This window comes from Haliaeetus albicilla, chromosome 6, assembly GCF_947461875.1.
Source record: "Haliaeetus albicilla chromosome 6, bHalAlb1.1, whole genome shotgun sequence".
Lineage (NCBI taxonomy): Eukaryota > Metazoa > Chordata > Aves > Accipitriformes > Accipitridae > Haliaeetus > Haliaeetus albicilla.
The window spans coordinates 7,861,700-7,888,612 of NC_091488.1; the positions used below are offsets into that span (position 1 = coordinate 7,861,700).

General features: G+C 36.4%; 1 protein-coding gene across 1 annotated transcript in view; it reads right to left on the reverse strand.

The window, feature by feature from the left end:
* CFAP47 (cilia and flagella associated protein 47) overlaps positions 1–26,913 on the reverse strand; it is a 334,652-nt gene that overhangs the window by 243,487 nt on the left and 64,252 nt on the right. Inside the window, exons 27-33 of the mRNA XM_069784915.1 lie at positions 24,616–24,716; positions 22,310–22,438; positions 20,301–20,532; positions 19,274–19,483; positions 14,935–15,028; positions 14,214–14,354; positions 7,397–7,592 (exon numbers count right to left, since the gene is read on the reverse strand). Of these exons, the coding sequence (XP_069641016.1) occupies positions 7,397–7,592; positions 14,214–14,354; positions 14,935–15,028; positions 19,274–19,483; positions 20,301–20,532; positions 22,310–22,438; positions 24,616–24,716 (1,103 nt within the window). The remainder of the gene's footprint in view (positions 1–7,396; positions 7,593–14,213; positions 14,355–14,934; positions 15,029–19,273; positions 19,484–20,300; positions 20,533–22,309; positions 22,439–24,615; positions 24,717–26,913) is intronic.

Here is a 26,913-nt window from a genome sequence, read left to right on the forward strand (position 1 = left end):
CTGACATTAGAACCAGGACAAGGTTTAAAATGATGGTACTGAAGTATACAATACAGAGCATAAGAAAGGTCAAAGGAAATATGCCTTTGAATACTTTTTGAAAAAGGATATTATGTTTTTCCTAAAATGTATTTAGGATTAACAGAATGATAATGTACGTACCTTCAGCACATACAGCATGTGAGGCTATGTTTATCTTAACATGGAAAACAAGAAATCTTTTATTAGAGACTCGTAGGCAAACTACAGTTCCTACTTCAGGCAGGATGCTACAATCCTTGCTCATCAAAACTGGTAATTATTCTAAGAACTCCTGAAATATCAGGAACAGACTGATTTAATACCACTGTCAATTCATAATAATTCTAAGCAGAAATATTCAAGAAACACCACATGGGGCAATGACATAAAAACGAATACGCTGGGGATATGTCTCATTTATTCCCATCTGTTGCAGAAGACTTTTACCCTCAGGCATGAACATTAACCTTTCTGCTCCTAATAAAATTTTCCAACGGTCTTCCACTATCTACACAGTTCTGTTTTATTTTTGTTGATTCTTATCTCAAATAATATCTTAAATTGACAAATTCCTTAGGTTTTTTATGCATCACGTAAGAATGTTACCTTATACCAGTCTCCATTTTGTTGCTTTTCAACAGAAAGTTTCCATTTGCAAAGAGAACTAGTTTTAAAATCACTAAATGGTACTAAAAGCCTATAGATTAAAAGGTCATCTTTGACACTATTTTTTTTACAATGGCATTTCGCTTATAGATTACTTTGATTTAAAATGCAATAAATCACAGCAATTCATTACAGCATAACTGGCTTCTATACTGGCTTCAGAATGAATACTGTAATCCTCACATCATCTTATTTAGTCAAAAAAAAAAGTTAAATACTGTTCTCAATGAAATTCAGTGTTTGGTAGTTACAATGAATTAAGAGAACCTTTTCCAATCTTCATATTCTGAACTATGTTTTCTCCTCATAATATATCTGAAATTGTATTACTAAATCTACAGCTATACCATACTCAATCTACATATTTGGTATGCACTGCAGAAGTAGCATTAATTACACAAATAATCAGAAAGCTTATTTATTCCAATTAACATACAAACGCTGTGAAGCACTTTGTTTAGCTGAAAGTAGGATAGCTGTATAGGCATCTCAAAGTGTACTGCAAGTAAGGAAACAAAATTTCTTCCTAAATATTTACCCAATTATTCCTATTCAAGTCATTTAGGTGTTTGAGGATCAGCATATATGTATATGCACATATACATTTTTATATATAAGCACACACACATCTACACACACATATATATGTATATGCACAAATATATACACAAATATACACAGCCTGAAGAGTTAGGGCTTTTGTTTTTGAAAGATCTTTTAAAGAGTTTTCCAAACGTGAACACTTTGAATCTTTTCAGTATAGGGCTCCAAGGACTATCCTTCTTCATACTTTTATTTCCCTGAAGCTGCATAATGACAGCTGGTAAAAAACAATAAAACTGTATAAAACAAATATTTTTATACTACTCCAAAAATCTAAAAAGTTAAACTAAACATGGAGTTTTGCTTATTTCTCAACTGTACATGAACTTAAAACTCAGGAAAATAATTCTTTTTCTCTTTTGTGTTGAATAAAACCCTGATATAATCATGTGGGTTTTTCAGCTAAAGGGAACAAGATACAATGCAATTCTTAAACACAGAGCATTCAAGTTGACTAAGAAAGGCAAATAGGACACAAAAGCCTAGTTAATAGACTTCTTATTTATATATTATGTTTCATTCTTGTGTTCTGCTGTGCAAATCATGAAATATAACACAGAAAAATGGCTTAAAACTTTGCTAACTTATATTTCAGAAAACAATTTCCAGGATTTATCACTCAAGAGCAATGGTTCTCATAATATTTTGTTGGAAGTCAGACTTATGATACTCATGATGGCAGTTCATTAGATAGTCACTTCCCCTTCTTTAATTCAGCTTTTTATCAAGTGTGTAAAAAGCAAGATTCATTCTTTGGGAAAAGCCTGTTTTGCAGCGATTTTAACTGAAAGAAATCTTACGTGAAATTACATAAGATTCTTCCCTTCTACCCTTCAAAGATAAAAAATATCCGTTAACTCTTGTTTCTCAATTGTCTCTAAGAACTATCAAACTGAGAAGAGGAATCAATGGACTCCATAAATACCATTCCTAAAAACTGGGGAAAGAAGCAAGAGGGGAGAGGAAGAAAAAATCATGAAAACAAGGGAAAGAAAAGAGTGTGGTTTTTAATTGCTATATTAGAAACAACCTTAAGTAAAAGTTCTACAGAATCAGTTTTAAAACAAACAAGAATTCTATTTAATTCTCATATAATTTTGTGAAGCCATGTCTTCTCACACTAAAATCTCTCCTTCCTCAACCTTTTTACTGCTGATGCCATGCTCAATTGATATCAAAATTAAAAAAAATAAAAATAAAACCAACAAAAAAACCCACCTCACTTACAGTGAAGTGAATAAAATGCATCAAAACCAAAACTTTCCTACTTGAGAGTAAGAATCTTGAGAGATGTTACTATGCATAACACTTTCAGACAAACCTGCATTGGCACTGGATTAGCACTTCTCTTTCATCTTGAGCAGAATTTCCATTCTAAGCAGATTTTCCAGTAAAATGAAGATGTATCTACTCTGGATACAGCTCTTACATCTCAGATTTAGGTTGACTGTTCAGATATTGTTCAATTTACTGGCTGTCATATCATTATATAATTTTATATTAAATGTAGAATTACCTACTCTTTTCAAGATCTTCCTGGGATACATTCAAGAAAATTCCTTATTTCCCAAAACATAATTTATCTTTTTCACCATGGCAAGAACCATAAATAATAAGGAAGAGACATACAGCTTCTCAGGTGGCAATTTAATTCACTAACATGCAAAATTTTTTCTATTTAGGAAGTACAGGGTTTGAATTATGGCATTCTAATACTCTAGCAACTTTTAAAGGGTTTCTCCTGACTCTTATTTTTTCTTACTATTAGTAGTTAGTCTTTCAGAGAGAAATGTTGAAAAGAAACATGAAGATAAGGAATGGTAGAAGGTAAACTTAAAATTTATTACATTCAAATAATTCATGCTTCCTTTCCTATCATTACTATTGCCCATATAATGCCTTAAGTGGGCACTGAATCTTATATTTCATGTATAATTAAGGTCTCAGCAGAATAGGCAAAGTTGCATTTTGCAGTTTTACAGCATTTGGTCTCAAGTTTCAACACTGCTTTCCATTTTACAGTCAATAAGACATATTACAAGGCTGCCCTCCCAAAACATATGCCAAGCTGCTTTTAAAACATACTTATTTTTTAGCAGCAGTAAGGGCAGAAGATGTGGAGATAGTAAACTCCTTGCTAATGTTCTCTCTAAGCTATTGAGATCTTAATTCTTGCAAGAGAAGCATTCTGATGAATGACATAGTTATCTTCAACTTTAGAAGGAAGTAATAAAGATATATATTTAAAACCTCTCTGCACTGCAGTTACTTAGGCTTGGCTTACTGTCACATTTCACTTTAAGTAGCTTACGTATCAAAGGAAAGACTAAGAAATGTGGCCTGGATAGATCTTCATTTATTTAGTAGGGATGGATCACCCAACAGATGAGTTTGAGCTGAAAGCAGCTCCATAGTCAAGACATATTGCTAGTCAGGGCTAATTCTTTATTCAAAGCAGAGTGTTTGGATGATAATACGCAGGCGCATAAACGTTAAGCAAAAAGTGGTAATTGCTCTCTGATCTGGACTGTAGCAAGAATAAAAGAACAAATCCTTCTCTTAAAATTAGTGATATTAAGTAAATAACAACAAAAATAGAAAAATGTGGATGTTTGGGACTTTCAGCTGGGTTGTATGAATATTTACTATACTTTGACTGATGTTTTTCCTTATGACACTTTTAACTGTTCCTCTGAAAAAAGCCTGTTTAAATGCTTAATTTAAAGCTAACATGATAAAAAATGTCATATCTGAGTATAAATTTGATTATTAACCTTAACATCATTAAATTTAAAGGACCAACAGTATATCAGAATATTAAATCTGCTGAGATCTATAAATTTTTCTCCAGTGAACAATCTTAAAAAACAAATTCAGCCTAATGACCCCTGAGGTACATCACCGGCGACCAGCCTCCAGCTGGACTTTGTGCCACTGACCATAACCCTTTGAGCCTGGCAGTTCAACCTAATTTCAGTCCTCTTATCTACCCTGTACTTCATCAGTTTGTTTATGAGGATGTTACAGGAGGCTGTTGAAAGCCTTGCCAAAGTTGAGATAAACAATATCCACTGCTCTCTATCTGTCCACTGAGCTAGTCACGTCATTCTGGAAGACAATCAGGTTCGTCAAGCATGAATACCCCTTTGTAAATTCATGCTGACTACTCCAAAACTATTTCTTGTCCTTCTTATGTTTGGAAATGGTTTCAAAGACTATTCACTCCATTGCCATCCCAAGGAACAAGATGAGGCTGACCGGCCTGTAGCTCCACAGAGCCGCCTTCTTCCAGATAGCAATGGCATTTACTTTCTTCCAAACCTTGTCCAAACTTCCTCCCAGTTGTCCTGACCTTTCCAAGGTTACTGAGCATGGCCTCACAATGGCATTGGCCAGTCCCCTCAGCACTTGTTGGTACATCTTATTGGGTCCCATGGACTTGTGTTTGTCCAATTTGTTTAAGTGCTCCCTAATCTGATCCTCCTCCACCAAGGCTAAAGTCTGCCTTGCTCCAGACTTTCCCATTCATCTCGAGGGCCTGGGACAGTTCAGTGCCAGTCTGACCAGAAAAGACCAAGGCAAAGGCAGCATTGAGTACCTCAGCCTTTTCTGTGTCCTTTGCCATCAGATTCTCTGCCTGATTTAGCAGAAAGAACAGCATACTAGCAGACACCAATTCTGCAGCAGTAAAAGAAAAAAATTAAGAGGAAAGTGAAGGCTAAATGAGAGGATTCAAAGAGATATTGAGGTAAGTCATCTGTGAAACAAAACAGGATAAGATCGCCCAGTTAAGAACTTTTATAATGCAGAGGTATAAGATTAAGAATGTGAATTTCATCATTTGTCAGAATTTTCTCTTTTTTTTTTTTTAATTATTGTATCTTTAGCAATGCTCATTTGTGTAGTTTTGTGAGAGAAACGGAAATAGAAACAAAAGGGCATGCTCATGTGCATATACCAAGCTATTTCTGTGTGCCCCCTAGCAAACAGAATACAGAACTCATGAACCAAAAAAGCTATATACAAGTCGATATAGCAAGGCAGTATCTGTAACTTCCCCCATACAGATAGCATATGTAATCTCTGCCTTCTCATTCCAACCTTGCACTTCTCTGAAAGCAGAAAAGTATAATTAAGTGAAATTGTAAGAGAGAACTGTAATGCAGATAAATGTCCCCTGGCAGTAACCACAAAATTCATCTTCACCTGTGACCCAGAGCCAAATCTACAACCTGGTCTGCACAAATGAATACATTAACCTACTGAGTTATCTGTCCTATTACCATGATTTAATAGAAGTCATTATTATCTTCTGAGAACCCCAATATTGTAACTAAATTTTTCTTTTTGGGTGCCAATTTTGGGGAGCCTTTAGAACTAAATAATTGCAAAAACCCTACTTTACAATCGCTGATAACCATATGACAACTCATTAAAAAAAACAAACTCATTTTAATATTCTATTTTATTACATACTCTTAGGCAACAAAAACAACACTTTCCATAATTGGCTCCTTAAAATGCAGCATCAGTAGATATTCCACTTGGATTGAGACATTTGGGGTTTTTTGCCCACTAGTGTCCACTAGATCTGCACTTTATGGTTCAGATTCACTCCTCTCATCTTTAGACATTGTAACTCAAGTACAAGTTTAATGTTCAATATGACACATTTTGACATACATATTCTCCCCACCAAGTTCCCACAGGCCAGAACAAGGCTAGTCATGCCTCAACATCTAGGTATTACTAGAGGCTACAATAAAGAGAACAGACGGTGGGGTTGAAGAATGTATCCATGCAGCATTTATGGTGAGCCACAACACTGGCCAGGTAGGTAGCCATTCTCTCTGCAAGTTGTCATCTATACACACGGGAGTCTAACACACAGCAGAGTAGAGTGCTTGCGCCTGTAAGACAGCTCCACTAAAGCAGGCACTAAACACAGATAATAAGAAAAGAGTACATTGCAAATACACCTACTTACTGTAGGGCATGTTACTTTAGCTAGGGAAGCTCCCTGAGTTAATCATAGGATCAGATGCAAACTATGAGTTGACAGCTAGAAATCTATTTCTATTGGATGCAGGGGGTATGGACTGACCTTTCAATCTTATCAGCAGAATTATTCAACGCATCTGAGAATATCTAGTAAAATTTCTTTCTATACAGTAAAATGAGAAAAGCAAGAGGATATTCAAAGCATATGGAAGGTAGAGAATATGACCAGATGAGACTTATGGAAGATGATATGCAAATAGATTGCCCGTAATTCAGACAGGTCAGAAATCACTCAAGGCAAAAATGACACTAGACAGTGTTTTCCATATGTGTCTTATGAGCCATTCTGGAGTTCTTCCCTGATCATCATCAGACTGCCCCTTCTTGGTGTTAACTATCGATCCAAAATTAATGCTGAAAGAAACAATGAAGTTAGGGTCAAGTAGCAAAAGGGAGAAATGATACAAGGCAATAGAAGTAATAATTACTACCAGTTGAACAGCTTTATCAGATTTGAGTACCAGAACTGCCTAGGTCCATCTTAAATGGAACAGGTCATTTTGTCTAACCTTACTCAAGTGATCATGAGGCAAACTGACCTTGCAAGTAGGACAAGATTTATAATCTAGAACCTTGGTCTCCATTACCTTCCTAAATGGCATTAGAATAAAGACAATACAAAATTTATTCTAAGAATTCTGAAAAGCTAGCTCTCAAATGCACCATTATAAGCATAAATACTAACATCTGCATGCGACTATTAACAGCAAAATGAAGAGAAAGTGATTACTGTTAGCAGTCCCTTCCCGAGATCATTAATGGAAAGAAGTGAGAAGGTTCACCACATTTCACCTTTTATGCCTATTTAGAAACTATAAGAACACACAGAACACAGAAGATATTTCATGAACAGTGCTAGTCAAAAGACACTTACCTTGGAACACAGAAAGACAAGAAAAGGAAATACGTACAGGTAGGCAATAACTTATCCCCCCCAAAATACTTCCAGTGGCACGTTGTCATGGTATCTCTATGAATAACAATTTTAAAAGTCTAAAAAAGGAGTATTTTAGGAAGGAAGAGCATAGTGAAAGAATTATTTCACCTTTTTGACAATCTTTCCACACAGTTCTTCGATTCTCCTCATAATGTTTATTCAACCAGGTGAGGATGGTTCGTTCATAAGGAGAATATATATTACTGGATAAAGGTTCTGATTTTATTCTTGGCATGTTCTGCACACTTTCCAAGCTGAACAGGTCAGTGATACTACACGAAGAAACACGTGGAAGAACAAATACCTGAAATAAGAAAAACTGGTTTTAAGCATGAACTATAAAAAGAACAATTTCAAGTTAAATGATAAAAAAAAAACACTTCAAACTCAAACAGCTTTCTAATTTAGAAAAGGCTTAATAGATTATACATTAGCATAAATGTATAACACACAAGAGAACAGATTTGCTGAGGTTTTAGGGAATTCCTTTGCTTCCTTACACAAAATGCAAGTTGAAGCTTCCACATGCTCTTGGGAGTCTGGAGAGGTCCCAGTTGACTGGAAACTGGCAAATGTCCCAATTTTCAAGAAGGGAAAGAAGGAAGGCCCTGGTAATTACAGCCCTGTCAATCTCACTTCAGTGCCTGGTAAAATTATGGAGAACATTATTCTGGGAGTTGTTGAAAAACACTTGAGAGACAGTGCAGTCACTAGTCATAGCCAGCATGGTTTCACAACTTAATTTCCTTTTACGCGAAGGTCATCCATCTAATTGACCCAAGGGAAGCCAGTAGATGTGGGGTTTGGGGATTTTAGCAAAGCTTTTGATGCTGTCTCTCACAGTATCCTTCTGGATAAAACATCCTGCATACACCTAGACAAGCCCATAATAAAACGGGTGAACGATTGGCTGATGGGTCAGACTCCAAGAGTTATAGTAAAATGGGGTTACATCAGGCTGGCAGCCAGTCACTAGTGGGGTTGGCCCAGGGCTCAATTTTAGGGCAGGTGCTCTTTAGTGTTTGTATAAATGATCTGGACACAGGAATCAAATGTACATTACGTTTGCTGATGATACGAAATTAGGAATAACTGTGGACTCCTTTGAGGGTAGAGAGGCCTTACAGAGAGATCTGGATAGACTAGAGAGGTGGGCAATCACCAGCTATATGAAATTTAACAAGAGCAAGTGCCAGATTCTGCACTTGGGACAGGGTAATCCTGGTTATACGTACAAACTGGGGGACAAGAGGCTGGAAAGCAGCCCTGCAGAAAGAGATCTAGGGGTTTGGGTTGCTGGCAAGCTGAACATGAGTCAACAGTGTGCCTTGGCAGCCAAAAGGGCCAACTGTGTCCTGGGGTGCATCAGGCACAGCATCGCTAACTGGTCGAGGGAGGTGATTGTCCCACTCTACACTGCACTGGTGCGGCCCCACTTCAAGTACTGTGTGCAGTTTTGGGCACCGCAGTATAAGACAGACATCAAATTATTAGTGTCCAGAGGAGGGCGACCAAGATGGTGAAGGGCCTCAAGGGCAAGACTTACAGGTGTGGCTGAGGTCACTTTGTTCAGCTTGGAGAAGAGAAGGCTGAGAGGTGACCTCATCGCAGTCTACGGCTTCCTCAAGGGGGGAAGCAGAGAGGGAGGTGTTGATCTCCTCTCTCTGGTGACCAGTGATAGGACACGAGGACAGGGAATGAAGCTCCATCAGGGGAAGTTCAGATCGGACATGAGGAAAAGGTTCTTCATGGAGAGGGTTGATCAGTCACTGGAACAGGCTCCCCGGGGAAGTGGTCACAGCACCAAGCTGTCAGAGTTCAAGGAGCGTCTGGAGGACACTTTTAGTCATATGGTTTAGTTTTAGGTAGTCCTGTGAGGAGCGGGGAGTTGGACTCGATGATCCTCATAGGTCTCTTCCAACTTAAGGTATTCTATGATTCTATTATTCTAAATATTTTTTCCAAGTTTTGATGAACTGGATGAAATCACTGGACCCATCTGGATTCCAAGAATTACTGTGTATATTCTATCCAAAGCACTAATTACTGAACTACTATACTGATGTCCAGTGCAATCTATAGACAATCTTGAAAAGGTATCTTTCATGACCCAATTGCTCATTTAGGCCCAAATTACACTGTTTCTCCTGAAAAAATAAACGTTAAAATACCTGCAATAAAATTCTTCGTACTCAGAGGTCCTTGATTAAGTCTTGCATGAATGTACATTTAAAAAAAAAATACATAAACATATGTATATAAAATATCAGAAATATAAAGAAGTTAAAAGCAAAAATTCTACACAGTACCTTTGATCCCCCCCCCCCCCGCCAACTGAAATGACAGCACAGAAAAAGGTGTTTCAAGGAAGAACACAGAACTTGATTTTCAGGATGACAATGAAGTCAACAGCTTTGGTTCCATCCTCCCTCATCAAAGAGGTCTCAGGCCTGACCACCTTGACCGGTGACTAAGACTATCAAGGACCATGGCCATAAATGCTAACTACACTGCATCATCTCCACAGTGTCATATATTCACAGATAATTTAGGATAAATTTGTTAAGGACTAATTGTTTGAAGGAGGAAAAAAAGAAGAAAGAAAAAAAAAACCTAACAACTAATCATCGTCTATCGACAATGAATCTCAATCCAGTAAAATGTTATTTTGAAGTGTGAATTGGGCCCAGTTTCTCACTCCCTTAAACATTCCCAGTGATGTCTAATTCTCTGATACATATATACGTAAAGAAAAAGCTATGCCATTTCATTTCATCTCATCAGAATGAAAACAGCTTGCACCCCTTTTATAATTATTTCTCTTCATATTGCTTTCCAATACCAGATTTTAACAGGTACATTAGAAAAAGCATCAATTTCTTGAGGCAGTGTTAAAACCTTATAATCCCTCCATTTGCTGCAGACAGAGAGGAACACTCTTACATATAGTATGATGCAGCTACAGCCATGTCACTTCACAGCTTCCACATTTACATCTAGATTTCTTTTTTTTCCAGATAACATGAAGGACTCTCATCCATTGCTTTCAAGTTTTTCTGAAGAAAACCTTTTATGACATACTAATATATAAAACCTACTTAACTATTAATATGCACGAGACCTAAATTATAGCACCCATATTTAATTACAGTTTTTTTAAAAAATTGAGTTACTTTGAAATTCCTTTTTAAACCCTGAAGCATTTCAGTTCAGTATAACCTAGTTCTATGCAGAGAAGGCTGAGCTAACTTAATTTAAATATTTGGATTTCTCTCCACGGCACTTCACTGATTTGCATAGAACTATCTTAAGAGAAAAAAGAAATCTCAAACTTTTATAACAGCATCCTCAGATATAAATTTGAAGAAAACAATAGCAAAAAAAGCCATCAAATATATACTATTTCATGTTTTCTCAAAAGGCAGTTTCTTTGCAAGTTAATTTATTGCAACATTCCTTCATCAGTATAACCTGATGTTCTATCAAAAGGATCAAAACAGGAAAGAGTAATGGCAACTACATTTAGAAGAAAAAATAAAACATTATTTACCCATAAAACATTCTTTTACTCTCTCTTAACAAGAAAAGTCCAATCCATCCTAACCCAAGATGCCCACATGTCTACATTCCTATTGAGACCCTGTTGAGGGACCAGGACATTAGCATACAGTGTCTTTTTGGAGCACACTGTATTTATTTAAACAACAACAACAAAAAAATCAGCTATTAGGATAGGAAATGTTATTACTTATAACTAGAAAAACCATCCTTATTACTACATGCTCGTTAAATTCAAAGATAAATTGTCTTTATTGAAAATCCAGCCTGAATCAAGGGCTAAATTACTACTTCTGCTGCCAGCGTCCATGTATTTCCATTAGACTAGACTTGCAAGATTTGTGGAATACCATTAGTATTTTAGCCCTTGCTCAAAAAAAGGACTAAAAGTATATCTTTACAAATGATGAATTCCCCCTTTTATTCGCCACAGGTTCTAGCCTTTCTTCAGAATAAACTTCATTTTCTATTTTCCTGAGCTGGATTTATGTATACATTTTTTCCTCTGGAACTTCTGCAGCAACAGAAGTTTTCATAAGTGGACCATAATGCATCAGGTATGGGCAAGAAAGCAATATGGGATGACATTTTAGTTGATAAAGAATAATATTAAGTATTTCTAATAACAACATTTTATTTCTAAAATAAAATTGGATAACAAAACATGTCTGGGGAAGAGATGAATTCTTTTAACATTTTCTGAAATTTGCAGCATGCTATGTGAGTAAGAAAGGATTCTGTTCCATCTTACCTCGCTTGAAATCAAGCTATCGTAATCACAAAAAGGCTTGTCTCTACTTTCCTTTTAATGAAACTGCTTCTAAGATATGAAACATTCTCTTAACTTCAGAATATTTGAACACTAGACCAAACAAATATTTTTCATATAAACTGATCTTGCTGTCTTGGCAGTTCATATCCTGTTTTTCTTTATCATTCCCATACTTCCTTTACAAATTTAATAAAATAAATACATAAACCTTGTTCACCAGCAGTCATGTCACCCTTGTCAAAAATGGGTTTGAACAAATGGGTCTGGAAGAGTGAACAGGACTTTCAAGGTTAAGTGACTAGTTCCAATGTAAAGTCATGTTATCTTAACAGTTCTCTTTATGCTTTTTTATACTGAATTGAATACCATGTTAGCCAAACTGCATGAGGCTACCACAAAAAAGCAAAGCAGAGATGTATAATTCCTAAGACATTGGCAGGAGAGACAGAGAAGAGGCATGTGATGTTATAAGGCTGTAAAAGTGTACTATTATAGGATAGAAAGATGATGGAACAATGAATGAGAAGCCAAAATATGCTCCTCATGCATGAAACAGAACTAGAATGATGAAAAGCACACCTTCACAACAGCTTTAAACTCATCTAAACCTGAATTTTTTCATATCCCCAGCAACCATGTGTTCTATCCTATTCTTGTGTCTACACCAATGGTCAGAGAGATGAAAGATCTATTTGGAACCATCATCCTGCTCCACTAATTCTAGCATAAGTCATGGGCAAAAAAGACTCAACTTGGGGAAATTAAATTTATTGCCAATCTAAATCAGAGTAGGACAATAAGAAATAAGAACAATCTTAAAACACCTTCCTGGGCTCAAATTTACTCCCAATTTCTCTAACCCCTCCCTCCGAGCAGCACAAGGGGACGGGAAATGGGGGGGTCATCACACTCTTCCCCTGCTCCAGCGTGGGGTCCCACCCACGGGAGACAGTCCTCCATGAACTTTCTCCAACATGGGCCACTCCCACGGGCTGCAGTTCTTCACGAACTGCTCCAGCATGGGTCCTTTCCACGGTGTGCAGTCCTTCAGGAGCACACTGCTCCAGCATGGGTCCCCCACAGGGTCACAAGTCCTGCCAGAAAACCTGCTCCGTGGGCTCCTCTCTCCACAGATCCGCAGGTCCTGCCAGGAACCTGCTCCAGCGCAGGGTTCCCACGGGGTCACAGCCTCCTTCAGGAACCCACCTGCTCCGGCATGGGGTCCTCCACGGGCTGCAGGTGGATATCTGCCCCACCATGGACCTCCCTGGACTGCAGGGGGACAGCCTGCCTCACCAGGGTCTTCCCCACGGGCTGCAGGGGAATCTTCGCTCCGGCGCCTGGAGCATCTCCTCCCCCTCCTTCTGCACTGACCTTGGTGTCCGCAGGCTTGTTTCTCTTACATGTTCTCACTCCTCTCTCCGGTGGCTGTTTTCTCTCCATCCCAACTTTTTTTTCCTTCTTAAAAATGTTATCACAGAGGCGTTACCACTATCACTGATTGGCTCGGCCTTGGCCGGCGGCGGGTCCGTCTTAGAGCCGGCTGGTATGGGCTCGCTCTCTCTCGAACCCAGGGGAAGCTTCCATCAGCTTCTTACAGGAGCCACCCCTGTAACCCCCCCCGCTACCAAAACCTTGCCACATAAAACCAATACAGATTTCTTGTATTTCAGTTTGTGCCTACAGCCTCTCACCATGTCACTGGGCACTACCGAGAAGAGCCTGGCACTGTCTTCTTCACACCCTCCCATCCAATATTTACACACATTGATAAAATCCCTCTTGAAACTTCTCTTCTCCTGGCTGAACCATCTCAGCTCTCTCAGTTTCTCTCTGTATGATAGATGCTCCAGTCTCTTAAATCAACTTTGAGAACCTTCACTGGATACACACTCCAGTATGTCCATGTCTTTCTTGTACTGGGAAGCCCAGATAATTTTTTTTTTCCATTTATTCTCCATTCCTTTTTATAGAAATAAGTAAATATTTATTTTTAGGCATACAAACATTACTGATCATTGGTGAGCACATCAGGTTTACTTTGGAAAACATAATTTAGACATCCAAAGTGTTTATGTAACATCAGTAAAAAGAAAATTTAATAAAGTTTGAGAAATCCATACTGACCAAGTTCATTATTTCTTAAAAGGAATAGGTATTATAAAAAAGCTTACCTGTTTAAAAATTCCATTCTAATATAAGATAATAAATACCATGGTTGGGTATATGTCTAATCAACTAAGTATTTCCAGTGAAAAGTGCTTCTAACCAGGGTAACAAAAAAGCGTGGAAGAGTTTTCTTTATTTGTAAGATTTCTGTAACATTTAATCGTACAAAATGCAGACTGTTCTAACATAGCATTTCTTAATTGAAACATATTAACACACTACTAAAGTTTCAGAACTAAGAAAATGAAAATGTTCTCATTCATTCTTTTTCTTCTCTGTTAGAGAGAAATAAAATACTTAAAAGTATTTAGTTTTAAAGAACGGTTTGGAAAAAAAAAACTTGAATATACCACATATCTTGTCCAAAACAAATTTTTTTGCCATCAGTTCTTCAGAACTTAAGTAGCAAATGTATTTACAATTTACCTTGTATACCTGCAGCAGCACATCTGTCCAAGCTCGTTTGCTCATTGTCTCAAATATGCTGTCCTCCAGAATGAATAGATGCTTGTTGCTAAATATGTCTGAGTTTTTCACATCTCCTTTTTTCAACTCATCTGTGTGACCCTTCAAATAAAGGAATGGGATTTATTTTTTATATTAATTTCAGTAGTTTGGATAGGAAATTCACAAGATGACAATAATGAATCAATGACATAACTAACTAATAACATCTACTATAGTGCAATAGTGATCAGCATTAGAACCATTTCCAGTTTCCTGCTATCTCAGGAATAAGCACAATACGGAATTGACAGGAGTTGAAAGCAGCAATCAGGACAGAGAGACAACACATAGAATATTTTTTTTTAAATGGTAAAACCAGCATAAAGCAGTAAAATTAATTCTACTTTGAGAAAACATATCTGTTGGAAATTAATCAAAGGTATCAGTAGTCTCAGAAGGAATGGAAGAGAAAAAACAGGGGAGAAGGGTGTAAAAGTTGGTGTCAGTTTAAATTTCTGTTCAATCTCATGCATGTGCTTAGATTTATGCAATCTGAAACAGTCACCACAATAGGAATACTCACGGTCCACGGAGAAGTTCCATTCGTCTTCAAAGGACTGACACTAAGCATGTGGTCTTTGTTACAAAATGAAGAAAAAAGGAAACAAAATAAACACACACAAAAATAACCCAAACCTACCTTCACTACAGTTTGCGCTTTAATCCATTTCTTATAATCATCAGGTTCAAGCAGAAATTCTGGCATAACATGAGGAAGATATGCTCCTTGGCTTCTGAAATCATAAAGCAGGAAAAGTTAATAGGTAAGCAAAATAATTCTTTTTAAGAGCAGTCCAAGTTTTTCAACTTGCTTAACCTATGTGTAAGCTCTTCAGAGTTCTGAGTACACTTTGGACTAATGATCCAGTTCTACTAATTGCTTTAGATAGCTTCTATTTATGAAGTTCATGTTCAATTTCTATGCCTACAACTAAATGCTAAAAGCACATACAACTCTGGACAGACTGGCTTCTTTATGAGAATTGCTCCTCTGTAAAGGGTTTATTATAGCACAAAGCATCAAAACACACAATACCCATTTCCATGTGAAAGCCAAAGGACCAGCATAACTAACATTAGTAGAATTAAAACTTGACGATGTTTTTATCTGTCTGCTGATCTGATATTGGAAGTCTTATGGCTGTAAGCAAAGGTATTTCAAAACTCTGTTAATTGTTAAACCGACCTGCCATCTGCTCTCAAGTGACTAATAAATACAATAGCAAAAGTAATTGCAGTAACAAAAGGCAACTTCATTAGACTGAATACCAAAAAAAGCTAACTTCCAAATGAAGAAAGAATAGTCTTTGCCTCAAATGACACATTTTAAACAAATGTTGCTGGAAAGGGGAAAATAATGAAGAATTCTTAAGTTTATTTTTCTCAGGGGAGCAGAAAAGTTTCCTAACTTTTAGGTCAGAAAGATTATCCTAGTGTATCTAGATTTACATTGTTCTCTGGTGTTTTTAATATGGCTAATGTGAATAATGATCAGATAAACTTTTCTTTTTATATAACCAGTCTCTCATTCAAATGAAGTGATCATACTTTTCCGGTATCATACAGTCCAAATTCAATTTAATTTGTACGTTAGAAGTCATACATCGCAGTTTGAAATTAGAATCATGACAACTTATTTCTCTTCCCACAGAATTATATTTTGCTGGTAACAACACATTTTTTGTCTTCATATTTTACATACAGGCATTATCTTCTCAGATTATTGAAATTTCATGTTTCATACAATTATCTAGCATGTTTTTTAAAAGACAAATATTTTAATCAAGGACCCAAAAGAGCATCAAATTAGTAGTCTGGTTCTAAAACTTACCATGTCTGAAATTCCCATTTTCCATTAAGTCATAGACTCTGTCCCATGAAATCCCTCTAAAACTTCAGTTCTTCCCAAATAATAAAAGAAGGAAGCTATACAACATTCATCTTTGCAGGTGTCCTATCTTTCTTTCAATGTTTTTATTTGGTAGATATATGGGAATAGGTGTAACCTACAATTTTCATCTTCAGAAAAGCTATATAAGAACATTACGTGTCATCATAGCAATGATGGGTTCTATATAACTGAATGCTTTCAGAATCAGCTGCATTTTTGTTACTGAGGAACACTGTCTTAAATTCCTCCTCATTAAGGTCAATATTTAAAATTATGCCAGTTCTCCAACATCAATATTTTCACACTGTTAAGATGTTTTTCCTCAAGACACACAGCTTGGAACAAATTAGTTAGTTGTATTGTAAAATACCAAAACTTTTCCTTTACTACTGTGCTAATGCACCCAGGAAACCTTTTGAGGGACAGAGAATAAAACTGATACTTGGAATGTTGCTTGAAACAGTGAACAACATCCACCTGCTTTAGCAAATGGAAAATTTGAACGATGAATTATGCTTTATTTCAACCATGCTGACCAGAAAGTACTGGTTGGGGGAAGAAAGCCAAGAACTGTATGTTTCTAATCTCAGAGTGTCCTCCTGGGTTTCAGGAGGGAATTTGCACTTTCCACAAATCACAATGAACATACAGGGATAGCAGATCACGGATTAATTACTCATATCTAGGCTGGCTGTGGATGTCTTACCATCACTACAAACAGTCATGCCAGCAGCGCAGATATCAGACATTTTTGTACTGTGATCTATAAACATTCTTAAATAACAATCTGTGAAGAAATGCAAATATTCTAGGTGATCCTAAAATGCACAAGTAGGAAAAGAATATACATAAATCAAGAACAGTGAAGAAATCTGATGGGATTCACACAAACTAGAAGAGGCAGAAACTAACAGGATGTGGTAATGCTAAGCACATACTGAGCACCAATTTAATCATCTACAATCAAATATATATAAGCACAGGAGTCCAGCTAGAACTGCTTTTCTATGGCACCTTGTACCATTTTTCTAGGGTTGTTATGGATTACTACTTCATTTCCAATCATCAGACCTTGTCAATCATCAGTCATCGATGTATCTGTGTCCAGAGGCACTGAACTTAGCTTTGACCAACTGGCTGCTGCTCCAATTCTGCTCTGAATATGTCAGAGAGTTAACAGACAAAACTCAGTAAGACTGAAGGCTTTTATTAAAACTTAGCTATTAAATAGCTTTCCAAATTGCCCAAGAAACTACCTTAGAAACTCTTCAGTATTTCTTTCCAATTAGCTTAGCAAAAGGGGTTGGGATTCATTTACCCCAAAACTCATCACCATTTTAAATTATGCAATATCATGTACGCTAGTTTCAAGACACCTAGATTCCCTGGAAAATTTCAATGGGAAGACTGGACATAAGAGCCATCAGGCTCCACCAGGAGAAAATTTTGACCCTATCTAGGAGTGCTCCAAAAGCATCCCATGAAAACTCTAAGGAAACTTCTGTGAATGAATATTTTGATAGAAGTTCCTGAACAGACTTTGTTAGGGGTAACTTTAAGCATAAGATATGCAAAAGTACAGAAACCTGACTGCCTCCTTGCCAGAAGCTGGCAGAATATAAACAAAATAAGGTATTTTGGAAGACCTTTCTGGTAGAAACTTAATTTAAGCAGATTAATGACATTCTTTCATTTTTTCACCTACATATTGAAGAAATATTTCCACTTGCATTGTTCATTTTCAATGTTATGAATAAATGTTTTTATTTGCATTTTACAATAAACAAACTTGAGATAAATCATGTATAGAGACATTCCATCTCTCTCTCAGGTGCAATGACTCAGTAAACTGGGTCATATTAAAAAGTATACTGCCAGCTTCACAGCATATGCACCACTGTATCCAAATTCAAAAAGTGCTAAGAATTTACCTTGTCTGCCCAAGCCACCTGACACAATCAGGGTGAAGAAGTGTTTCCCAGAGCTGGTAACAACCAAGAAGGCTTTCTGGTATACTCAAAGATATTGGGTGGCGCACTCAAACTTGGAGGATGACTGATGGTAGGTATCACTGTCACCCAATGAGAAATTATTTTGGTTCTGCCACTGCTGCAATGGCTCCTCCAAATCACCTGCCACAATGTTATCTTTGATGCACAGAAGAATGCTACTCTGCCTGTTTTTTAATAAAAATGACATGGATGAAAGTTGCAAATAAAAGGCCAGTGTTGTTGGAGCAGTGTGCATTGGCCTCATTATGAATTCAAATACAACTGTATCACTGTCTGCTATTCTTAAATAGAAAGCTTGTATTTAGAACAGTATGTAAATAACAGTTTTTAAATGGCTTTACAGCCTCCTGAATACTAGGTGAGGATGCTGAAAAGAAGCAGAGATGCTGTCTTTCAGGGCTTCTGATGATCTCGAAGGATCTCATGACATTAGACTTTCTCTGAAGTTAATTTTCTTCTCTCTTTCACAGCAGCAACAGCCAAGAAGGATGAAGAAGAATTTATTAACCTTTTTTGATTTGCACCATCTTTGACAGTTGTTCCATATTATATGACAAGATAAGATTATCAGTGAAGGTAGCTAATAGCTAAATCTGTTCAGCAACAGGAACAGTGCTTCTATTTCTTGGCACATTATTAGTATAAAAGACCTACAGATTACAAAGTAAGTCTACAAAATTCTTGCAAAAGCCAGTAATTACAGGACAAAGAGCATCAGTGAATGGTAAGATCATTAATGGCAAACCTGATCTGGCTATCTACTGAGTCTGTCTGAGGAATGAGGTTGAGTCGTCATCTTTCATATTTAAGGGAGCAGAGTTCCTGTGGAATTCCTGTGTTGGATATAGCCCTACCAAAGGACTCCTCAATTAGTATAAACTGCAGAGGGTAAACCTGATAAAAGTTAATTAAAGTTTATAATACATAAATCTTAGATCACAATAGTTATAGTATAAAAGAAACCCTAAAGCTACTGCATATTGTTCAGTGGAATTATGTTTGAACTATGCTAATAAAAAAAGTGGAAAGAAAAGATACATGCATATGCATACATATTTTATCATACAGGTACTTACCTAAGGAAAGCAAGCAATGCAGAATGCTGCCGGTGGAGCTGTAACATTCGTTCAACTGGATCAAGGGGCAACGATTGGCTCGATGTAACGCCTGGTAACAACTGTCCACTCAGATGGAATAACATGTCATAAACAGTCTTAGTATCTTTGCCAAGGTTTTGTTTAAAAACCTTTTCTTGCGAAGAGGTCATCTGGACTTTACACACATCACTAAGAAAAAAAAGCTTCTGATATTATTCTTTTAAATGCACAAAATAAGCTAACATTATATATATCACGATGATAAATTTAATAAACCATGAAGTAAAAACAGCAGCAAGAAGGTTGAAAAGTATAGCACTCTGCTTTTTACAGAACTTTCATAATAATGTAAGAATTTCGAACTACATGCAATATTTAAGAAGTATATGTGAAATATTTCATAAATAAATTTGTGTTTGTCACTGCTTTCTGCCAAACATAACTCTGATTTCTATCATGTTAATAAATGCCTATGTGTTTGTGTCCCAGGAGACTGGCTGCTTCATTATTTAGTAGCGAGCTAGATAAGATCAACTAAGTGATGCCACTAAGACTGATCTATTTCCAGGGTGTTTGCAAGACTGTTGATTATGAAATTTGCTTTCCCATCTGTTTCTTGATCTTCACAGTATGTGGGGGGGGAAGAAAGAAATATTGTTAAAACATTTATTTATGCCACCAAAGAACGAAAAATTGCTAGAACTGTGTTCATTCTGGGAGAAGAATCAATTTCAGCTAAGAGGGTGACATATAGGTTGAACTGCATATTTAACATACACTGCATTATGATACATCAGAGCATCATAGTTGGAAATATATTTTAGAAAATGAAAAATAACACCTGAATGACATTTTCATATAAACAGCACATAGATGCTACAATTTTAATATGCAACTGTGCATTAGAGTGTGTTTATATTCCTCAGATCATATCCAAAACATTTTAGTATATATGTTAACATTTTATTAGGCAGATATAAGTTAGCTCTAAGCAGATATGAATTACCGTCTTAGTGAATATGGTATTGAAATAGGATTTTGTCCCTTAGACCAACCAAAGAGAGTGAACCAATTCTTAACAGCAGTTAGGGTTTTCTGAAAGAAGATGTACTCCTCTTTATCTTCTTCAGGAAAAAATGATAATTCAAATTTATTTTCTCTCCCATCACTTTGACTGTCAGCTTCACTCTCCTCACTCATGTTTTCATCACTCTCACTTTCAAAAGTAGTATCCGACTCTGAATGATACACACACAAAAAAAAAATCCAGAAACATTCCTTATTTCCCTATTTCTGTCAAGTACAAAAACAGTTGGTTTTTTTTTTTAACACACAATTGTTTTCTGAAAACAAAAAACAGACAATGAATTATCAACTTATTTCAGGAGTAAACAATTTAAGTGACATGCACATGTTGGGAATAAAACAAACTGTATTCTTGGTATCTAATTTCACTTAAAGAAGAAATTACTACCCAATCAGAAAATATAAATTCAGGCATGGCTTACAAAAACACAGACAGCAATCTTAAAGAAACAGTCTTACATACAGTTGCAGTAGGTATAGCTTTACCAGCTAGTCAATGCTAGTTCACCACCTCAGTCACACAGCATGGCTCAGTAACTGACTTGTGTTCAAACAGTTTATCACATATTGCATAACTAAGCCTACATCCTGACCTATACGCCTTTGGACTTTTCTCCCCTCTGTCAGGCCTTCTCTCTCGTAAATTCTGACCTGGTCAAAACTTAGATAAATATATTTTAACAACTACTAGTTGTGAATAACATCAACAACAATATTATCGCACAAAAGATAACTAAGAAAACAAACAACACTTTTCTTCATAGAACAAATAACTTAGATGATTCCATCCTTGAAGGTGTATTTTAATACGACTGTTGCAGTTGTAGTGTTTCATTAAGTGATGCAAAAAATAAAAATAATACCTTAGTGAATAAAACAAAAAAATCTTGTTAGGATTTAAGAAGGAAAAACAATACAATATGGAGAAAAGAGACTCATCCTTTATGAGATCATCATGCAGTCAGATCTGAGTTTGTGCAGTTCTGCCAGCTGACAAGATTACTTTCCCCATCTTGTCACTGCCACCTTTGCCAGAGGTTATTGCCTCTTCAGATCTGAAACTGAGTTGCCCTTTTGAACTCTTCTTACATCATTCCATTAAAAATGAATCATGTTGGTAAAGAGCTACTATTTAATCTGTTTAACTACCCTTATTTGTCTTGGCAGTACCTTAGAGAATGATCACATGAAAATCAGCAGATCTGCAAGAGTGGAATCCTAACAGTGATAAAACAGCAGCAGTGATTTCTGCTGTTCTAACTTCCCAGTTCGAAAACTACCAGCTGAAAGACGAAAGATGTCAACAGCCTCAGATACTAGTCACCTGACAACTTTATAGAAGATCTATTACTCTCAGTTCTTATGGAACTGCACCTTAACTGAGTCCCACTGACAATGGTTGTTTTTATACAGTACTTCATAAATGCAATAAAAATGTCAAAGTCTAACCTGAGTGTACAGGTAGACCTTTTCAGAATATAGCATACTAACAGAGCATATATGGTTGGTTATTTCATGACTACAGAAACAATGCCCTTCTTAGCAACTAATCTCTTAGGTTTGTTCAGTAGTTATTTTTCTGCTGGCTCCTCCATGGACATGTTATTGCAAATAGGACCTTGACATTTTTTGGTTTTGGTTTTGGTGGGGGTTTGGGGGGTTTGGTTTGTGGGGGTTTTTTTAATAGTTTGACTGATTTCCCTTCCACTTAGTCTGCTAAAAGGAAGGAGAGTTTTTTCTGCTTCTATACTCTAAGGCAGGTTTCCCATGGTGTCACAGGAGAGGACAGCCTCCCCAGTATTCATTGATTATATGTGCAGAAGCATTTCAGGCAAAGCTTACAAATGTAAAACATATCTCTGTATAAAGCATTAAGTGGGAAGCAGTTGTGAGAGCTCAAAGTGTTTAAAGTGAACAGCTGCACTATACCTGATTGAGAATCTTCATAGGTTGTGTCAGTGGTTGCACCAAAGGAACTTGAGGAAATACCGTGGGAAAGTGATTGTGGAGTGCAACATGGATGCAGAACAACTTCTCCACTACTGCAGTCTTTAGTGTCTATAAAACGAGATTACAAGCTGCAGTTGAGAAAACATATTTTATTGTCTGTGCTCTAACAGTTTATAAACAGATATCTGCTTCTATATTTTTCTATTTCGTGCTTCAATTAATCAAGTAAAAGTTCTCATTTGACTCACAATGAAAATCTCAGTTAGGTCATTAGACCAGGGGAAAAAAAAAAAAAAGAAAAAAAACTACCCGCATATTTTTTCCATTAACTGTATGTTTTACAGGATGGGTCTTCACACTTGCTGAAAAGTACCTATCCAAACAGCACTAATTCAAGAATTCTAAGTGATGAACAAAATATTCTTAAGGAATTTTTGATCACAGCTCTGTAATGACTCTTACCATACCATTCTCAAGCTCTTTCAGACTCAACAACACATGTTTTACAAACCAAACTCAAAAGTATGCTTTATCAATCCATCAGTTTTGCCAGAACATATGTTCTGACATTCTCATTTTGGCCTATGATAGGATTAGAGGACCGCTGCCAGCTATCGGTAATGTCAGTCTGCAGAACAAGAGTAGAAGAGGAATTCAGTGTAGTTGCTAAAGAAGTAAACACACCAGTAAGAGAAGGAAGAACTCTGTGTGACTTTCTTAAATTTTTGATTGCTGGCACTGTTATTTTTATGGTTTGGAGCAAATAACACAAAAGCATGGTGTCAGGTAAGTGGAAGCAAAGCCTTCCCTGAATAGCTTTCAAAGCCACTGTATTGTATAGATGTAGCTTGTTCACATTAAGCAGCATTCCACACCAAAGTAGTCTATACAAAACCACATAAAATAGACTCAAGGAATTTAGCAGTAATGACTTGCTTCAAAACTGGTATAAACTGATAGGGTAAACAAACCAATAAGCAATCAATACAGGACAGAACTATCCCATTATCGATGGGAGATCAGTTCTTTTAAAACCATCACTCTATTTCTGGCTTAAACCTCAAGGGAAACCTACAAAGCATCTTCAAAGGAGAAGCTTGCAAAAACGATCTATTGGTCACCAAAAAAAAAAAAAACCACCACACCAAACCCACTACACATTTACAAGAGAGAATACTTTTCCCCCTTTCCTTTCTTCATTTAATTGTGCTATGATCCATGAATGATATGGTACCTATACCTACCTTCTATGTGAAAAAGTAAATAAATAAATAAATGACCTGTCTTCTTCCTAATCCCCTTCTCAGCTTCACAAGTACCAACTCTCTTTTCTCTTAGATAGTCCAAGTAACATACTTATTTTAAGTTAATGTCATCTTAGAATTCACAGTCTTCAAAGCTAAATCTATTTCAGACCTAAGGAATGACTTGCTTACTTGAAAAACTTGTTTATTTCATCAAAATATATCAGATCCCCAAAACTATAAAAAATATAGTAATTTACCCTGCTTTGAGCAGGAGGTTGGACTAGATGATCCCCAGAGAGCCCTTCCAACCGGAATTATACAATGATCCTAATCTCTTCCCATAAGCACAGCTACATATAAAGAGATTACAGATCATTGAGGCAGGTAGAAAGTGGGGGGGCAGGAGGCAGGCAGAGATGGGGCTGAGGGCAGGGGAACACAGGGAGAGATGTAGAGAAAGAGAGGCAAGCAGAGAGACACACTGCAGATAAAAATATTTCTAGTCTCTGATTGCAGGCTTTTATTAGGGCTTAAAATATGGCTACGCTCTTCAGCCTTCAAGAACAGTAATTAAAAAAACCTGAAAATTATTCCCAACAGGCAAACTATGTTCACATTATATCATAACATCATATGGCTTTCTTCTCTTTTGCTTTCTTCAAAACATATCCAACTGTTGTCCTAGGAATTATTGATGATCACTCTATCAATATAATTTAAATTATCTTAATTTATTCTCTATTGTTTGAGCTGTTTTCTCTACTCATAGTTTAAAACACTTCACAAAACATTCTGTAAGATTTAGGCTCGTCCAATATTTTTCAATAAACATTACCTAATCATTTATGTAAGTTTTCCCCATTTTCAACAAGAAAACAGAAGCTATTAAACTGTTTTAAAAATTCAATTGCAGTATCCCCTTGTAATTAATGAGAAAAAATACTACCTTGAAGATAACATCCCTGTTATCTCACTGAAAACATTGATAACACTACTGGACATAATATAATTTTAAGAGGTAGAATGTTGACTGCTTACTGCTTCTCAAGCTAATTTGTTGATCAGAGCGGTGAAATGCCAAATATGGGTATAAAGTAAGAAGACAATTCTCTGCTGTTGCAGCAACTTGAATTGAGAACCTGTTTGAAACAAAATACAAAAGTGATAGTTTTCTGTTTAGCCATGGTAATCAAGATATTTCAGCACAAGAATAAAAGACAGAATGAAAGTGTCTGGACAACTTCTTTTCTCTTCTATTCTGGTTCAATAGGAGAGTACACAGATGGGACTGCACATGCCAAAATGGTGAAGTTCAGTATAATATTTCCACTTCATAGTTTTACTATGAGCATGGATGTATCATTAATCTGAAAGTCTAAGAGTCAGCAGATATTTCATGAAATAAATGAACTCTGTCTCTCTGAAGAGAAAAAACAATTAAAATTACAGCTGACATTTGTAAGTGTCCTAAAGGAGACTGCTAACTTGCTAAATATATCCCATAACTTTTGACAGGGGAAGTTTTCTTGAAAAGCGACTTCTGTTTTGATTTAACATTTATTCTACAAGACTTTACAAAAATCTCAAAATAAATATTTACAAATAAATAGAGTCAATTTAAAAACAATGAGATATTGACTGCAACTGCTAGAATATAATAGAAATTGATGTACATGCTCCAATGTTCACCAGACTGTCTGTACCAGCCATATTAATGTGTAGCAATCCACCTTTTAACCCTTTTTTTGTACTTCACCTCAATCTCTTGGGGTGCAGTCAACAAACGAATTATTGCCATCAATGGATCCCTGTTAGCCATCTGTATGTATGTTCTTAGCTTACTGCAACTGACACGTAATTCAACTGAGCTTAGTCCTATGTTATTACACAGCTGTTTTTTTTACACCATATTAACTTATTAACTAACATTACTATTAACTAACTATTTTGACTATGCTGTCAAAAATACAAAGAAAAATGTATTTTAAAAATTCAAATAGCATGCTGATATCCATCTTGCCTTTAGTATATTAAGAATTAAGCATATTGAATATACACCTTGCACAGAATAAAAAAAAAATATTTTCTGTTTTCTTTAAATTACATATTGAAGGATAAATTACAGTTTAATGTAAATTTAGATTAATATTAAAAGATATCACAAGACCCTTCAGATTAATTTATAATATGACATAATTAGCTTCTACTGCTTCGTTATAGAGTAATATAATCAAAGAAAACAGAAATATTTTAAAAGTACCGGAAATTAGCTTTCTTTCCTCTTTCATTCTTCCCTCTCTAAACACAAAATTCTTAGATACTGCTTTCAGAAGAACTTGATTAATTAAGGCTCCAACAAAATCCATAGCCATCTTTCTTATTTGTAAATATTCACATCTGCATTCCAATTTCATAGCTAACAGTTATTTAAATCCATAATCCAGCTCTGCAATATTTTGGTTTGCTCTTAGGACGTGTCAATCCTATTGGAACTTGGCTGGGAGCGGGGCAAGGGCCTTGGCCAGTTTCACCTTGTAGCATAGTATTTCTTTTAGCTCACTTCATGCTTTCAGCTTTTATTTAGCAAAAATCTCAGCTGCAGGACATCAGCATGACAGATGGCTATGGGAGGATTATCTACATCTATCTACGTGTACAAAACGCACCTTTGTACCTGCCCAAACCAGGTGTCAGAGCATAATATTTTTTCTACCTTTATCAAGCCATTTGAAGACACGCAGGATCAATAACTAAACAGAGAAAAGTTTGCCAACTTCCAACTTGTGACTTTACTGTCATAAATGACAATTCTCCACACTTTGCAGGCATACGTTAGGTTAACTTTAGACAACAGAACTGGTGGCAGGGTGGAAGCAAGCTGTATGAAGGTTAATGAAAGACATAGCTCTCGAGTTATACCCAAGTAACTCAGATGTCTGTATTATTGGACTAGGTCAACTTTCTGATGTCTCAGTTTGAGGTGAGCACCTCAGCCATCTCCATCCTTAGTGCTGATTTGAGATTTGGGCATATCCCAAATCTTCATTCATGCTCCTATTTGTACAGCAATGAAACACAGAAAAGTGTGCACAAGAACAACTGCACTACATCTTAACTAGTTACCCAAATTCAGTGAGTGATACTACTCAAAGGAACCTACTGCACAATCTCGAATACAAAGAACAGCCATCGCTACAGAACATCTGTCTACAAATAAATGCCTCAGACCTCACAGGGCTGCTGCAAGAGAAGCTTCTCCCTGTTCCATGCTGTTAACAATCCAACGAGGACATGCCTCCTTGGCTGCTGTGGTATGATAGTAAGAGAAATGAATAC